This window comes from Nannobrachium achirus (assembly GCF_963921795.1).
Source record: "Nannobrachium achirus genome assembly, chromosome: 4".
Lineage (NCBI taxonomy): Eukaryota > Metazoa > Chordata > Actinopteri > Myctophiformes > Myctophidae > Nannobrachium > Nannobrachium achirus.
The window spans coordinates 45,357,646-45,375,912 of record NC_137813.1 but is presented as its reverse complement, the minus strand read 5'-3'; the positions used below and the strand labels follow the sequence as shown (position 1 = coordinate 45,375,912).

At 42.7% G+C, this 18,267-nt stretch overlaps 1 protein-coding gene across 1 annotated transcript; it reads left to right on the top strand.

The window, feature by feature from the left end:
* LOC308282937 (retinol dehydrogenase 8-like) lies at positions 1–1,544 on the top strand (the record flags this gene model as incomplete). Its single annotated transcript, XM_080723326.1, has 6 exons — positions 1–97; positions 187–348; positions 448–627; positions 754–847; positions 1,044–1,227; positions 1,341–1,544. The coding sequence occupies 6 exons, from the start codon at positions 1–3 to the stop codon at positions 1,542–1,544; spliced, it is 921 nt and encodes a 306-aa protein (XP_080579452.1).
* Between the last annotated feature and the right edge of the window lie 16,723 nt (positions 1,545–18,267).

Here is an 18,267-nt window from a genome sequence, read left to right as displayed (position 1 = left end):
ATGGGGACCCGGAGGGTGCTGGTGACAGGCTGCTCATCTGGCATCGGCCTGGCTGTGGCAGTACGACTGGCCAGGGATGAGCTGCGAAGGTTCCAAGGTATTTTTTATTTTATTTTTTTTGCTATGAACAGTTCACACATGAAGGTATAATAATGTAATTAATGGTGTTGTAATTGCTTGGGACAGTGGTGGCCACCATGCGGGACCTGGGGAAACGGGAGGCCTTGGAGAGAGCAGCTGGAGATGCTCTGAACAGAACCCTGGAGATCAAACAGTTGGATGCTTGCAGTGAAGACTCCACCAGAGAGTGTGTCAACAGCCTGCCGGACAGACGGGTGGATGTACTTGGTTAGGCTGCGCTTTGTCACATGTTGTACTTAAACCACATAGAAGAGAATATACAAAATGATGCTAGAGCTCATTTAGATCTTCCATTCTCTCCTATAGTGAACAATGCTGGTGTTGGCATGATTGGACCCCTGGAGTGCCAAACTATAGCAGCCATGCAGGAGGTCTTTGACACCAACTTCTTTGGCCTGGCACGACTGGTGAGAGAAGTGCTCCCAGACATGAAGCGACAGCAGAGTGGCCATATTGTGGTGATGAGCAGTGTCATGGGCATACAAGGTTGGTGCGGTAGAATGCTACACAGTAAAATCCAGTTAAATTAACACTCATGAGTTTACAGTGTAATGTTAAATTGATTTAGACTTTAGTTTGCACCCTAACATGGTGTCTCAAATTTTCATACAGGCCTTCTGTTCAATGACGTCTACTCTGCTTCCAAATTCGCCGTGGAGGGATTTTGCGAAAGTCTGGCAGTGCAGGCAATGAAGTTTAACATCAAGTGAATAAAATACATCTTCAAGCTTTAACATGAATCATTTCACCTGAAGGCAGCCACCACAGTGACCACACTAAATGGAGGCCTGTCAACTCAGGCCTGACACATCAGTAAGCCTATGATTTTAAATAAATGCAATGCGATGTTGTTTGTATTTGAACAGAGCTTCTATGTCTTTGTTTGATAACTCCCTCTTGAGGATGACTCTAGTTGAGCCTGGCCCTGTGGTGACAGAGTTTGAAAGGAAGGTATATGAGGATGCTCAGAAGATGGACCTGTTGGGAACCGATGAAGAGACGGCTAGAGTCTTCCGTGAGATTTACCTGCCGTACTCTAAGAAGGTCTTCACCTCAATAGGACAGACGCCAGAGGAAGTGGCAGAGGCACGAACAGACATTCATTTTGTGTTTGAATAACCTTGAAATATCAAAAATGAATACTGAGTACCGGTAATATGGAAATAATGTCCTGTGTTTGTCCTGTTGTTGCTTTGCAGCAAACACTGAAAGTGATTATTGCCAAGGAGCCTCCTTTCCGCCACCAGACCAATCGACTGTACACACCTATGACTGCCCTGAAACATGCAGACCCCACGGGCCGCCTGCCACTGGACACCTTCTATAAGATGGTCTTCAAACACGACTCTGTGTTAAATGCCACTCTACGGCTACTGCGAATGCTGCAGAAGAGAAAGACTTGAATATTTAAATGTCTACAAGTTATGCAGACTGTACAACTAATACATTTAGGCTTAGAAAGAGGACAAGGAACTGTCACTGATTGACTGGTAGATTCAACTTTACTGATGAAGGATTTGCAAGAGCAAATAATGTATTCATATCCCTAATATATATCAGCTGATTCAGCTCTGAGATGAAAGAGGCTCTGTATTGTACGTGGATATAGTCACATACCATGATTAAGAATCTTACTGAAGTAATTTCTGGTAGTAAGATAATAGAATTATTTTTCAATAAAATATAGGAAATATATTGATTATAAAACATCCTTTGTGTACTGTGAACAATTTCTGTGTGACTGGACTAGAGCTAGAGCACACTTCTATCTTTCAAACATCTCTTGGTACACCCTATGTAAAACACATCCACATGAGCAGTTGAGGCGATACATAACATAAGGGTATGTAGTGTTACAATTGATTACATTTTACATGTATCTTCTTTCTTTGTCTGGCAATTTACAATAACAATTTAGCCATTTAACAGACGCTCTTATTCAGAGTGTGAGAAGGGAATAAGCAGTAAGCATGAACTGTAGTCAATAAACAACACACTGGGTTGGGCATGTCAGGAAAACATTTGTGACAATTGATGAATATTTGGTGAAATACAAGTATAATATAGTACAATATAACTATAAACATCCTAAAACAATCTTCAATATTACCCCACAAGACAGGCGAATCACCTAGAGCAGGTGTCAGCAACCTTTTTGAAATGAAGTGCCACAAGTGTGCCATGTCAACATAAGTTTTAATGACACCCCATCAACATTTTGACATATTTTGATTTTCAGTGGAACACAGTATCTCTGTAGCCATTAAACGAAACGGGTATTTCTTACATTGATGCGCCTACATATTATCATGCAAACACCAGTTAAAGTTACTTTCCATCCCTCATATACTGTGTGCACAGTGCACACATCCCATAACCCACACACTGCACATCATTTCGGAGCTCATATCTTTGAACGGGTAAGGGCTAGTTTAGATAAATAAAATAAAAACATTGAACGCACATTTGGGTAATTAGATATTAGGCATCTGGCTTTATACTGCCATGTAATGTTTCTTTGTGTTCTTTTTTGTTTGTGTTTGCTTTCTGTTTTATTCTTTTTTCTTTTGTTATGAATATAGCCTACTGTAGTAGGCCTACACATGCACACATTGTCTACTCTAACAATAATACCAAAACACCTCAATGCCTCACTATGTAACTTTTTCCTTATGAATAGAATGTAATTTTGTTCAATCTGCATGGTAGAGCATGTTAATACAATATAACTTATACAATCTGCATGGTAGAGCATGTTAATACAATATAACTTAAACATTCTGTATGGTAGAGTATGTTAATACAATATAAACTTATATAATTGGGGTGGTTGTATTTTGTCTCCCTGCTCTCCTATTGAGACATTTAGATCGTGTCAAAGCCAAAAGGTTGCTCTCACCTAGAAGAACACAGGATCATCTGACATCACTCAATGACTCCCCTGAGCAGAGCAGACCGGCTCTAATTAGCTGCTCAATGGTAAACATTTAATACCTCATGCAGGAAACCAGATTCAATCCGTGGAAGAAGAGGGAAGTTACATTGTGTTGATTCAACATCTCACAGAGTTACCTTGGTACCGGTGACTGTGGCCCAGCTTAGTAACCTAGAGGGCAGTCATTATCAAACTGTTTTAATTTCAAGGACCCCCAGTCCCCAGATGATTTGCATAATGTGCAACATTGTTTTCTCTCTCACATAGCTGGGGTATCTTCACATTTCTAAAGGGAAAATGGAAGATATTTTTAATACTGCAAAGAATTATAAAACAAATAAGACTATTACTGCTTCAAAAGTATTATTGACTGCTCTCTGGCTTGTAAAAGGGCCCCACTCATTATTTCGGGACCTAAGGGCAGCTTATAGGGCAGTGTATCTCTGGGCATGTGGGCAGTGATTGCAGACAAGAGAATAAGCAATAGGTTGGTTGAGAGAACATGTACGGTACCTTTATGAATTTAATCTCTCCAGTCTCCACTCCCTGACATGAAACCAAGGTCAACAAACAGCAGACAGACTGTACTGCATGGGATCACACTGTAGGGCCCATGGAGGCTGGGGGACTTGGTAGAGTGGTATGAGGACTACTGTATGGTACAGTAGTAACTCTTTCTCCAGAGTGAGATTCAGTTATAGTGGTCAGCAATTTCTATAGCAATGCTTGAGTGAATTCAAATAATAAAACACAATAATGAAAACCTATTATGTACTTAAGCAGTGCAGTCACGACTGAGGTTTTGGACAAGGTTGACGCCCCCTCGTGACTTGGGAGCTACTTTAGTTCAGAGATGTTTAAGTGTAGCAACATTTTCAAGACTTTACAACGTTGGTTTGAATGGGTAAACAGTTTTATGACAGTACACTTCACAAGGTACACGGTCAACTAAAAGGATACATCAAAAAGCTTTTGAGCTTGTTTTGTTTAAATTGGGGCCATTTGTAACTCATTTAACATAGAATGACAGACAAATAAAACGCAGCCAAAAAAAAAAAAGGTTTTGAGTGTAGCAACATTTTCATAAAATACCAAAGAAGTGTTTATTTATTTATTTTTATTTACACGCAGTAGCCTACTATGCTCGAGAAAAGGGGGGAAATACCAACGCAGTGACAGGGGGGGGGGGGGGGGGGGGGGGGGTGTCAACCTTGTCCAAAACCTCAGCCGATTTACCTCCTCTTGTCCCATGTTTACTCTACAAACATAAAAACACAAAAAGTAAAAAAAAAACATACTTCCTGTAAAGAATATGAAGTGGGGTCCAGTGACCCTCGGGGTTCCTTGAGTGGGAAAGTGACCTTTACAGATGGACCTGCATGTCTGTTACTCTGAGAGTTATGGGAGGGGACCTCTGTCTCCTTGAAATTAAAAATCCCCTGCACGGGGGTTGTGGTCAGTGCATGGAATCATAGTGTTTTGAGAAATGAATGGTTATTATTAAAGATGGGTCTTACATTGCTTCAGTCATCAAATCAATTTCTGTAGGCCTACTTTTAGAGTTTTAATGGAGGACATTTAAAAATGTAGTGTACCCGTTGTTTTCCAACGCTTGCAAAGCAAGCCTGATAAAAGTATCAAACTCACAAAATTCACCAGAACACAGGAAATTAAAAAGCAAGCCTTGTAAAGATATCAGACACAGAGTGCGACTAGTATCTTTCTGTCTGTTCTGTGGTTGTTGACACTGGGCAGTGGATGTCGTCACAAGAGAAGTCTGGGAAATGCTGTCTGGTCTTCTGTGTAGAGTGGGGTTTGTTAGTTTGTACCTGTGTTGGGTGGAGTTAACCACTAGAACCCCAGCATTGCTATTCTGGGGGGAACATTCGCCAAAGAAATTGCAGATCTACAAGCTCACAATGTGTCACAACGCGACTTACTGTAGATATGAGCTGGTAGATCGACCGTTTTACTAAGAATGTTGGGTTTCACTGGTCATGGGTCTCAGCTAAAACTGAGAACAGATTCAATGAGGAAGTAGCCTCATTCATATCTTGAAAGTACATTCAAATGCTCTGTTACAAATGACCCAAGTCAGAAAAAAGCAAGATAGCAGTACAGAAAAACACAGCTGTGCAACCCGGTATATCTTCAGTTTATTCATGTGGACACTAGACTCATTTTATCTTTTACAATGGCTAATATACATTGTAAATTATAATGGTGGGTTTCGAGGGCAGTTTCGTAGGATGGAAGGAGGGGGGATTCTGACCGGAAGTCGATTTGCAGCAGTCGAGCTGTTTGTTGTGATCTGATTCTACTCCACAGTAGAATCCACGGGAACCACAGTATCTCTGTAGCCATTAAACAAAACGGGTATTTCTTACATTGATGCTCCTACATATTATCATGCAAGCACCAGTTAAAGTTACTTTCCATCCCTCATCCCTCATCCCACATCCCATAACCCAGACACTGCACATCATTTCGGAGCTCATATCTTTGAACGGGTAAGGGCTAGTATGTAATAATCCAATAGACCATAACTTATTCCATAAGAATGTAATCTGAACACATTGGAAAATGTTGAGACCATGAAAGATGTTTGAGATTTAAGAGATTGATATATGGCGCCAAAGCTTTGAGTCCACAAACCATCATGTAGGTTTTAGTGCATACAGTATGGCAGTGGTTCAACAAAGTGGGGTCAGGGGACCCCCAGGGGTTCTTGATGGGCCCCCCAGCAAAATGTGATAGTATAGCATCAAAATCAGTTTAACAATAGGCCTTCATACAATTATTTTCAGATGTGGGGCTCTGCGACCAAATACATAATAAATGCAAACATTTGCAAACGTTTGATACATGCAAACGTTTTGACTGTTATGGACACTTTTGTTTGGCACTGTATTGATAAGTTGTGCTTTAATTATTGCTACTAGCCCAGGCCCTTACCCGTTCAAAGATATGAGCTCCGAAATGATGTGCAGTGTCTGGGTTATGGGATGTGGGATGAGGGATGAGGGATGGAAAGTAACTTTAACTGGTGCTTGCATGATAATATGTAGGAGCATCAATGTAAGAAATACCCATTACGTTAATGGCTACAGAGATACTGTGGTTCCCCCCCCCCCCCCCCCCGCCCGCCCGCCCGCCCGCCCACCCGCCTGCACACACACCCGCCTGCCCGCCTGCACACACACACACACACAGAGCTGGTTAAACATGTTGCCTCATGCTAGATGCAGAATAGATATGCCTCATGCTAGATGCAGAATAGATAGTAGATACACCATAAAATGCTAATATACGGCATATGATTTGTGAAAGTGACAAACGGCTTCACAGTTATGTCAGGTGTGTTCATATGCTAATGGTGATGCGATTTCAGATCAATTGCTCCAGCCACTGAGGAGAAACGCTGTTTCAGACAGACAGACACTCACTCACTCACTCACTCACTCACTCACTCAGACATCTCGACAATTATATGTTTGATTTGCTTTTTAAGTATTGCTATTACATTTATGAGCATTGACTGTTTTGACACTTATATATTCTTCTTTCTCTTTTTTGGCATACCTTGCTCTGTACACTGTACAATTTCTTTTTTTCTTTTCATACTTCTCTGTAACTTTGTAAATAACCTTAAACTGCTGTGCTGCCTCTGGGCGACTGATTTTCCCCCTTGGGATAATAAATGTATCTATCTAGAACCAGTGCTTTATGAGATCACTCTTCTATGAATCAGTTATGTCTCATACTGACCGTGTTGATGTTGACCCACTCGATGTAGTCAGAGACATGTGTGAAGACAGTGGGCTTCTTGAGGACATTGCACTCCCTGGGCCCCTGGCTGAAAACACCATGGACCATAATAAGGTGCCATTCACCTCACAGTTCAGAGGGCCACCATGGTCTCCCTATACACAGGCAGAGGCAGACAGAAAGGGAAGATGTTACTGATAAAGTAACAGCATGTGAGTGTAAAGCAGGTTTCTGTTATTTCGGCTCCCAATGTGTTGCGATGCGACGCACTGTGAACATGTAGATTGTCTGTTTTTGGTGATTTCTTTTAATAGGCATGGCAAGTCAATTTCATTTTTTTATAGCATCTTTCAACAAGGCAATTCAATGTTGTTGAAATTAATAGTGAAGGTGAAAGTGGTTAAGTCTGGGGTTTATACATTCTTAACCAATGAAAAGTATTAATAAGAGCTTGTGGGGACTGAGCATTGGTTCGACATCCTGTTGGTTTGACCACGGTTAGGGTTAGGTTTAGGCATAGTTTTACTGAGGTTAGGGTTAGGATTAGGTATAGTTTTACTGAGAACCAATGCTTTTAACTAAATAATAACAACACTGGGTCCCTTGGAATACAGCAACGCGAGACGTTGTGAGCATGTAGATCTGCTATTTTCACAATAGAACCGTGTTATACAAAATGTAATGCCTCAACTCTTAGTGCTCGTCAGGGTGGGGTTGGGTCCCCAGTTGGGGGTCGCGGCCTGAAAAGTTTGAGAACCACTGCTCTAGGAAGGCTCCTCAAATGATTGGCTTGGGAATGCAACAAAACCAAAAACAACATCCATGAATTCAAGTCTCCATGGGGCGAGGAATTGATAGAGATATTTTGGGGGGGATCTGTGGTGACAGTTCTCAAGTCTGCACAGACTTTGGGTGTGCACATCAGGGACGTGCTGGCCATTGGAAAAGCGGGACAACTCCCGAACGGCCGGTTCATTCCCAGCCGGTCCAGGCCGGCCATTAGGAAAAAATTCAAATAAAATGTCGGCCTTCATTCCATTTTGGGGGCTGTGCGGCCAACAAAGTAAATCGTCACTGTCGGGCAGAAACCTTGTATCTCTAAGTTTCAAATGTACAAATTTTTTCGCAAAGTAAAGCCCTGCTTCATCATACAAGGCCGTTGCACAAAAGTAGTGAAAACAGCAGATCTACAAGCACACAACGCCTCGCGATCTACAAGCACACAAGCGTTGTGTGCTTGTAGATCGGTTGTTTTCACTAGTTTAAATCGTTTTTAAAATGAAAATCATGTAATTGGCCCACTGGCTTGTCACTTGTCATGATCTGAAATGGCACATCTTTGAGTTGCAGCAGCGCTATAGAGAGAGATCTCTCTCTATAGCGCGCAATGAGGGCCTCTCCAACTCTTTTTCCCGGGCTGAATCAGGGGCCCAGCACGTCCCTGGTGCACATCCCCGGGTACGGACTACTAATGAATCTATTAGGGTCGATTCACACTCTAAATAAATTAGGCTCTTTATAAGAGTGTGAATCGACCCTTACTCGGAACAGGAAATGCGTATGCCGCCCACTGCTCTGGTAAAGGGGAACTACAGAATGTACAGTATTTACTTCAAACTGACCTTCTTGGTGGTCCCCGGTTGGTGGTGGTCCCGCAGTGGCTGGCACCGAGGAAGAAACGCAGCGGAGAAGCACCACATGAATAAATATAGGGTCAAGAATGTAAATAGCTACTTTTAAAAATCATTTGTGGATGGCAGAATCCATAACTCAAGTATTAGTGGTAAGACAATTGAATAAAAGGATAGGGTTTGTGGCTAGTTTAGGGTTGGTTAGGTGTGTTCAACACTGCCATGGTTACATCCGGTCAGAATGTGTTTTGAAGAGGAGGAGGAGTCTGAGGCAGAGCCCTGGGCACCAGAGGATGAGGAGTCTGAGGCAGAGCCCTGGGCACCAGAGGAGGAGGAGTCTGAGGCGGAGCCCTGGGCACTGGAGGCTGAGCAGGAGGCGGAGCCCTGGGCACTGGAGGCTGAGCAGGAGGCGGAGCCCTGGGCACTGGAGGCGAAGCAGGAGGCGGAGCCCTGGCCACTGGAGGCGTAGCAGGAGGCGGAGCCCTGGGCATTGGAGGCGAAGCGGGAGGCAGAGCCCTGGGCACTGGAGGCTGAGAAGAAGGCGGAGCCCTGAGCACTGGAGGCTGAGGAGAAGGCGGAGCCCGAGGAGAAGGCGGAGCCCTGGGCACTGGAGGCTGAGGAGAAGGCGGAGCCCGAGGAGAAGGCGGAGCCCTGGGCACTGGAGGCGGAGGAGAAGGCGGAGCCAAGTTCTTGGGCGGCAAGTTCTTGGGCAGGGAGGATTTAAGAGGCCTGGATGGGGGGGAGGAGCCGCCCTCCGGTGACGCATAACCAGGTTCAGGACAGACAGGGCTCTCGAGGTGTTCTTCTGCTGCTGCTGACAACAGGAGTGAGGGCACAGGCAGTATATAAGCATTTCTGGTCCATGTCACACTGATAAGAACCTAGCCCACAACAACGTCCTCCAGGCGGAGCCGCTCGATTGTCCACGACATTGCAAGCGGCGCGAAGGCCAGCGGACCTTGGTCCTGCTCTTCGCCCCCGAGCGCCGCAGGCGCGAGTGGCCGTGAAGAGCGGGCCAGGGCCGCGCGGCCGGCGGAGCGCCGCGCGAGTTACGAAGCCGTGGTGAATGCAATCGTTATATTTACGATAAACGCTCATAGTAAGCTAATGGCTAAGCTAATGGCTAAGCTAATGGCTAAACACCGCCCAGCTAGGCTAGTAAATAAAGAAAGAGAGTCGCAAACGAGTGACGTCAGCGCCTGCACTAGTGAATGGCTGTCTATGGGCTGTCGTCGCCATCTGGTGGTGATTAGTGTGTGGTGAACGACAAAACAAGCGCTCTTACTCTTACCGTCCTGAGTTACCTAAACATACTGTAACATATACACCTGGCCACTAATGAGTTCAGGTGTGATGCATGAGTGAGAGCAGGTGAGAGGGTGGGGCCAATCATGGGGACAGGCCAGGGGGATCGAGGGACTGTCCTGTCCAGTATGATCTTTTCTACGACAACGGTGAACAATATAGTTAGAGTTAGAGTGCTTGGCATGAATGGCCCTTTATGAGAGCATCTGCTAAATGTCTGGATTATAAATGGTATAAGTTGCAATGTTAGTTATTTACAATAACAGTTAACAATCATTATTTTTCTGAAGCAATTTGCCCACCAATTCACTCATTCGTTTTTGTCAGTGGCAGGGCAAGAACACATGCACGTACACTGCAGATAAAAGAATCAAAATCTGTTTTTTTTATCTGTTCTCAGTAAACTCCAACATTGTAACCCATGGGAATGTAATGTTCAGAAATGTGTCTGTTTAGTATCGTGAGAAGAACTTGGCACAACTCAACCCTTTCAGAAACAAAGGTAAGGTAAGCCACACCATCTATGTTAGCTGTTGGGTTGGATTGGGGTCCCAGGCCCCCACTAGGGGCGTTCCAGGGGGTCCCCCCATCAAGACTTAATGTAGCATTAAAATCAATTTAAAGTGATAGTTCACCTATTTTTGACATAAAGCTGTGTGAAATACTTGCCATTAAAACAGTGGTTAAAAATGTATTAATTGATTACCAGAGTCCCATGGTCAGAGTTCTGGTCAGTTTCTAATTAATATTAAGTAGTTCCAATGGGGCGGGGGCCATTTGGCGTGGCCCAATCATTGAAAATAGATTAATCCACAAAACTAGCGTCATTTGTATTGTTGGCCTATTTCTACCATATAGAGCGAGGTTTCGTTCTGATCAGCTGCCTGCAAAGCACCTTGTTTTGGGGAAATACGTTGTAGCGGCGTAGTGATACTAGACACAAAAAATCGAACCTCTGTTCGAAGTGGAGCTGTGTGTGTGTGTGTGTGTGTGTGTGTGTGTGTGTGTGTGTGTGTGTGTGTGTGTGTGTGTGTGTGTATTGCAGTTGAAAACAGCGCCCCTCCCTTAACATGTGTGGTCATAAAAGGTACTACACCACATTCTTGAGGCTACATACAGACAGACCCACATACAAACATACCTACACACACAGCCACGTATAGGGAGCTCCACACAGCTCCAAAAATAGTACCATGTGACAGAGGGGTCAAAATTGAACGAAAGTTGGTCTATTTGGTAGAAATAGGTCAACAATATGATGAAGCTAGTTTTGTGGATTCATCTATTTTTAATGATTGGGCCATGAGCCCCTGCCAAATCACCGGAACTACTTTATATTCATCTAAAACTGACCAGAACTCTGACCATGGGACTCTGGTAATCAATTAATATATTTGTAACCATTATTTTAATGGCAAGTATTTCACACAGCTTCATGTCAAAAATAGGTGAACTATCACTTTAACCTCTTATATGGGGGTCCCTGGCCAAATACATATTTATTTGGGGGTTCATTAGAACCACTCAAATCAAATAGCACTATTTGGTTGGTTGGCGACTGACACCCCCTACAGGCTATATAGTGCAACTGACCAAGTGGGTGTTAAAATAGACCTAATGGTCTTTATATATTTTATCTCTCTCATCTATTTAGGACAGTATGCGTTTTAACTGGGTCTTTAAGCCTGAAACATCATATCATGACATATAGGCCTGCCACATGGCAGGGTATCAATCATTAGACCTATTAAAACTAACACCAGAAGTTCTTAGAGCTTTAAACAGACCGAAATAATACACTTCACTCAATCAATGACACTTCATCATATCACTATATGCAGCAGAACATAAACGAATGCACATTCTGTTAACAACGTCACAAAGAAAGACCCAGTATTTAGACCCACAAATTTAAAAGTGACTTTGAGATCTGTTTCATGATCGGGAAATGTAATTGTTCAGCCAATTAAAGGGAGAAGTTTTGGAATATCCTATCTGCTGTCACGCCATTGACGCCAATATTTGGAGTTATCATGTCACAGGTCTACCATTAGCCAAAGTGCAGTATCCTACATGGTTTTGTACACCGACTTATTTGTGATTTGAGAATAAAGCTATGCCAAATTTTCCATGTCTCATTTGTCTGACCAGTTGAAACACTTTTAACCCCACTTATCAGCTTAAAATAATAATAATACAAATAAAACAATAATAATGAAAATAAACATAATTACTGCACTTTGGCTTTAGGACAGAAATAAGTGGCAGCTAGGCAGGTTTTTAGATTATTTAGTAGCCTAGGCATATAGTCGATAATAGAGCAACATAAAAATAAATAGCCTAAACAAAACTTATAATAATATATTTGCAGTATTATTAGCCTACCTCTTTCTTGCAGGCAGTTGAAGTCTGTTCAGTAGGTATACCTCTTGTCTTGCTTCGGAGTCGGACGTCGGTTCTCTGTGCCTTGTAGTGTGAATGGCTTCTGCATGCAGGTAGCCTAATCCACCGGTCCACCCACATAGCCTGATCACACCTTTAATGTGCTCATAACAGACCGCCTAACTGTATCCGGTCATTTCCACGCACACATACATGGTACTCACACAAATAGCTTCCGTAACCGCTCCTCTAGACCGGATATGAAAATTCTAGTGCACTATCAGAGACGCGTCTGGCGTATGCCCAAGGCTGTCCCTGTTCCGGTCTGGTTCCGGTCTCCCCCAAGCCCCCTGTGATTGGCTGAACCGGACGTAGGGAGCGCTCGGTTGTAGTCACTTGGACCGCGCGAGGTGCACCAAAACCCAATTATCATTGCGTTTATCGTGCGCTTGCCCAGGCCTTACGGCCTGGGCATAAATATAACGATTGCATTCACCACGGCTTCGTAACTCGCGCGGCGCTCCGCCGGCCGCGCGGCCCTGGCCCGCTCTTCGCGGCCACTCGCGCCTGCGGCGCTCGGGGGCGAAGAGCAGGACCAAGGTCCGCTGGCCTTCGCGCCGCTTGCAATGTCGTGGACAATAACTTAATGTCGTGGACAATAACTGTGACATCTAACCATAAAACGAGCGCTCCCTTCATAGACACGCTTGGTAATCTGCTGGACGCATCAGAGACGCGTGAATAAATAGGCGGGTCTTGACGAAGTTGGCGAACCCATCTCTCTATCTCTCACAGTCACAAATAAACATAATAATGCACTATATTAAAACATTCATAACACATTATAAAGCATTTCATAATGACTTATAAGGTTAAGTATTACAAGTATACAATCTCTTGAAGTAACACATACATAGGCTAAAATGTGTTATGATTGAGTACTTAGTTATGAGTGCTTGTAACTGTAATTATACAGTCTGCTTCTTTTCATTTTGGCTGTTCCCTTCAGGAGTCACCACAGCCAATAATCTGCCTCCATCTCACCCTGTCCTCTGCCTCCTCTTCTTTCACACCAACTAACTCTGCTACATTTGTGGGTCATTGACCAACTTTTATGGGTCACGAATGAAGTAAAAATCCCATTTTATTTTCCTACAAAAAATAATAAATGAAATATATCATTATATTTTTTAGAAGAAAACAATAATTGTATAAATGTTCAAACAAATTAACAAAAACATATTATAAATGCTCTAAATAAAATATAGTCTAATAATAATAATTAAGAAGTAGGGAAAAAGCTGCAAGCTCTCAACATGAGGTGAAGTGATGCGTTTTGAGCTTGTAGATCTGCTATATTTTCACTAGTTTGTGTCCCACAAATGTCTGGCTAAGATTTGGGAACCACTGCTCTAAACCATACAACATACTGTAGCTGTCTTGTCTCTCAATACAACTCGGTTCCTTTTCTACTGTTTCAGTACAGTTTAACCATGCAAGTAAGTAAAGTAGGACTGTTATGTATTTGTGATATATGCATTACCCACAGTAATGCATAATATTGCGAATACATAACAGTAACATTTCTTCAGATTGTTTGTTATTGCTTGGATGTGGACACAATGTAAGTTGTAAGCCTGCAGTGGGACTTCCTCAAAGCTAGTGTGATGAATTACATGAACATTCTGTGAAAAGGACCCCCAAATTGACATGTATTTGCAGTGGACCCGGCCCAATCTGTAAATATTTGTGCCAGGGACCCCCATACAACATTTGTTTTTGTTAAAATGTTCCCCACACCCTTGTTTTTACATGTTGTAAGCTTGTAGATCTGCTATTTTCAATGATGTATACAAATGGTTTGAAATATTTTCATGCCACAGTAAACTAATATTGCTGGGGACCCCTGGAACTCCTCAGAACCGCCCACCCCCAAGGATCCCCACACTCCACTTTGAGAACCACTGTATCAGTATTGAAATCCAAAAAGACTTGAGGTACAAATGCATACTGTATGTCTCTTTATTGTTTGTTGTAAATCAAAAGAATAAATGAAGTGAAAGAAAGCCTTGCTCTGTAATAGTAACGAGAAAAAGTGTCTAACCAGAGTGGGATATATGTTTCAGTCCTCATCCAGTTACACATTCTGATCATGAACATTTGAAGAGCAGTTCTTCAGAGGACAGACCATTCAACAGTATATAAAAATATGTCAACACCACAAAGACAACTGTCATTGCAAATTAAAACAGAGTTCAAAAGATAAAAAAAGAATGAGACTATATAATCAGGAAATTAAAAGGGATTTAGAGAGGTGGTTTCAGTTTGAAACAATTGGAATGAAAGGGTATTACAGTTAAAAAGAAAAGACCAATATGAAGAATAAAAATCAAACCTCGGTTCGAACTGAAGCGGTGAATTAGAGCAGTTCCAGATCTATGTTTTTGATTCAGATGGGTCCCAGGGACATTTTATAAGTCCCGTTTTTACTGGTGTGTGTGTGTGTGTGTGTGTGTGTGTGTGTGTGTGTGTGTGTGTGTGTGTGTGTGTGTGTGTGTGTGTGTGTGTGTGTGTGTGTGTGTGTGTCTTGCTCTGTCTGGCTCTCTCGGCTCTCTCTCTCTCTCTCTCTCTCTCTCTCTCTCTCGCGCGCGCATGCGCAGATCCTGTTCATACTGGTGAGTGAGTGAGTGAGTGAGGACAAGGGGACAGACATGAGCATACATTGGAAGCGGCTAGTCACCGCTTCAAAAATAAAATGACAATACAACTAGAAGAAGTGCTCTTCCGAGCACGAATGCCAGAAAAGTCGCCCTCTTTCAAAGTCGCCCCAGACTCGTTTCCCAACGGGTCTGTGGCCTTAAGCTAGATGCAGATTAGACTAAAATCAAATCTGTGCTTCTGGGGGTCCCTGGAACAAAAAAGTTTGCCATAGGGGTCCATCCGTGGAACAAAATATTTTGAGATGGGGGTCCACGGCCAAAAACACATTTTGGGGGTCCTTAACCACTGATAGGCACATTCTACAAATGTCTTCTAAATCATAACAATTTTCTGAAAAAAACTTATGTTGCCATCAGTGTTTCTCAAACTTTGTCATGTGAAGGACCCCCAGAATGATATGTATTTGGCTACGGACCCCCATCACAAAATATTTTGTTCCAGGGACCCCCAGAAGCAAATATTAGATTTTAGTCTATTCTGCATCTAGCTTAAGGCCACAGACCCGTTGGGAAACGAGTTTGGGGGCGACTTTGAAAGAGGGCGACTTATCTGGCTACCCCGAGCACAGGTCTCCACCAGGCCAGGCGTCCTGGTGGTGCTATAACAGGCCAATGTGAAAAGGGTAGCATTTGAGCAATCCTGCAAACTTACTGATGGAGTAAAAGCAAAGAATGTGTTTTGCATAAGTTGTCCTCCTGGTGGCGCTATAAAAGGCAAATGTGAAAAATGCAGGGCAAAGGTTTATCCTTAGCCACTAGGGAGTGCGCATACAAAGTTTCCCACTTATCGGTGGAGTTAAAGGTAAAAACACAAATTGCCCTGTTATAGCGTCACCATGAGGCTGATTTGAGAAATTTGAAATCTCATTTCTTCCTCGGTCGAGTGGGAACGTGCGCACCCAATTTCACCAAGATTGCACGCTGTGTTCATGATTTGAGGCATTTTGTTCAAAACGGAGCAATCCTGCACACTTTGGAAGCCAATTGAAGCCAATCAGGATGAAATATGGAAAATCGGACAGATCCATGTTGATCACATGACTGTAGATATACTGTCTGCCGATTTGCAGGATTTGTGGACAAAATCTCTAAGAGTAGTGTACAGAAATGTTTCGCAAACATCGGCCTCATGGTGGCGCTAGAACAGGGCCATTTGAAAAATGTGGGGCAGAGGTTCTGAATAGGCATCCAGGGAGTGTGTGTGCAAAGTTTCACCATGACCAAGCCAACGCGCTATGTTTCTGTTTGTCAATTTTGTTTTTACTGGCATCCCATTATTTCTCTTTATTTTAATGTCAAGCACTTTGGGATGCATTTTATGTATGAAAGGTGCCATACAAAAAAGGCGAGCTCTGTCAGTGTTTTTAAAAGATGAAAACATATGGCATTTACTTAATTTTATCTTGTTTTCACGTCTTATGTTTTATTACTTTTATTATTTTTAATTGCTATTCCCCCCCCCCCCCCCCCCCCCGATTCATTTGTATAAATGTTCACTCACTGACTTGTTATTTTAGTTTAACTACACTGCTTAGCTATGTTTCTGTTTGCCAATTTTGTTTTTACTGACATATTGTTTATCTTTATTTTAATGTCAAGCACTTTGGGTTGCATTTTATGTATGAAAGGTGCTATACAAATAAGGCTATTATTAACCACTTCATATGACTGTGTAGTGTGGCTTTTAAAAAGTATAGCTGCGACAGCTATATTTTCGTCCATGCAACCCCTAACTTCTTTGCCGTTTTTGAAGCGGTGAAAACCGCTTCCTATGAGTGGCTTTGTGTGTATCACGCCCATATATGGTCATTTTAGTCCAGAATGAACAGGCTTTTTCAAAAACAGAATGTCCGTTTAATTACCATATATGGTGATCTCAGTCCAGAATTAACAGGGTTTTTCAAAAACACAATGTATGTCACCTCATGTCCATATATGGTCACTCCAGGCCAGAATGAACAGGTTTTTCCTGTCCCGTACGTGCAAAATATCAGTCCAGAATGAATAGGCTTTTTCAAAAAGCAAAATGTGTGTCCCATGTCCATATATGGTCATTTCAGTTCAGAATGAATAGGCTTTATCTGTCCTGTACGTCCAGAATATGTGTGCGGTGTCCCTCCCGGTCAGATGAATGGATACTTTGAGGATTGGTCAAGCTTCACATGATAATTTGGCCTTCAGGTTTTATCCGTCTTGTACATGCAATAGGTCTCACCTATTGCAGCAATGACAAATAGCCGCTTACATAAGTTGGCCCAAAGGTGGCGCTATAAAAGGCTGATGTGAAAAATGCAGGGCAAAGGTTTATCCTTAGCCTCTAGGGAGTGCACTTACAAAGTTTGAAACTGATCGGTGGAGTTATAGGTAAAACCACAAATCGGGCTGTTATAGCGCCACCATGAGGCTGATTAAAAAAAATTAAGTGGCATTTCTTCCTCGGACTAGTGGGAACGTGTGTGCGCGATTTCATGATAATTGCACTTTGCGTTTGTGATTGGAGGCATTTTGTTCAAAACGGCTCAATCCCACAAACTTTGGAAGCCAATCTTAGCCAATCAGGATGGAATATGCAAAATCGGACAGATCCGTGTCGATCACATGACTGTCGAGATATTGCCTACCGATTTGTAGGATTTTTGGACAAAATCTGTAAGAGTAGTGCACAGAAATGTGTTTAGCAAAGATCGGCCACTAGTTGGCGCTAGAAAAGGCCCATTTGAAAAATTTAGGGCAGAGGTTCTAGATTGGCATCCAGGGAGTGTGTGTGCTCAGTTTGGCAGCGATCAGGCCAACGGTGACTGAGATTAGCTGTTCACAAACTGCGAGGACGCACGGACGCACGGACGCACGGACGGACGCACGGACGCACGGACGGACGGACGGACGGAGGGGAAAACATACTCTCCCTCAGCCTTCGGCTGGTGGAGACAATAAGAATATACAGATGCTAACAGAATGGTAAAAAGGAGCATTAAGGCAGACAAGAGTAAATACATTGAAAATCTAGCAGAAGTTGAAAAATTTAGTAGGCCACAAAGATAACAGAAACTGAAATAATTATAGAGGGATGCAGTTGACAAACAACTAAGAGACCAGCAAGCAGGACTTTTTATATATTTTCTTAAAACCTATTATACCGGCTGTCATACCGGCTCTCCAGACAATTCTATACTAAGATTCACCGCTTCACTTCGAACCGAGGTTTGATTTTTTTATTATTTGGAAAAACATTTAAAAATATTTCAAATAGCCAATCTACATCGAGCTTGTAGATCAGCTATTTGATGTTTTTCAAAATATAGGGCCCTAAGTGTTTTGACTGCACTTGTGATGTTACATTAAATATTCAGGCAATCAATTAATCAATTGTTATATCCCTGGCCAC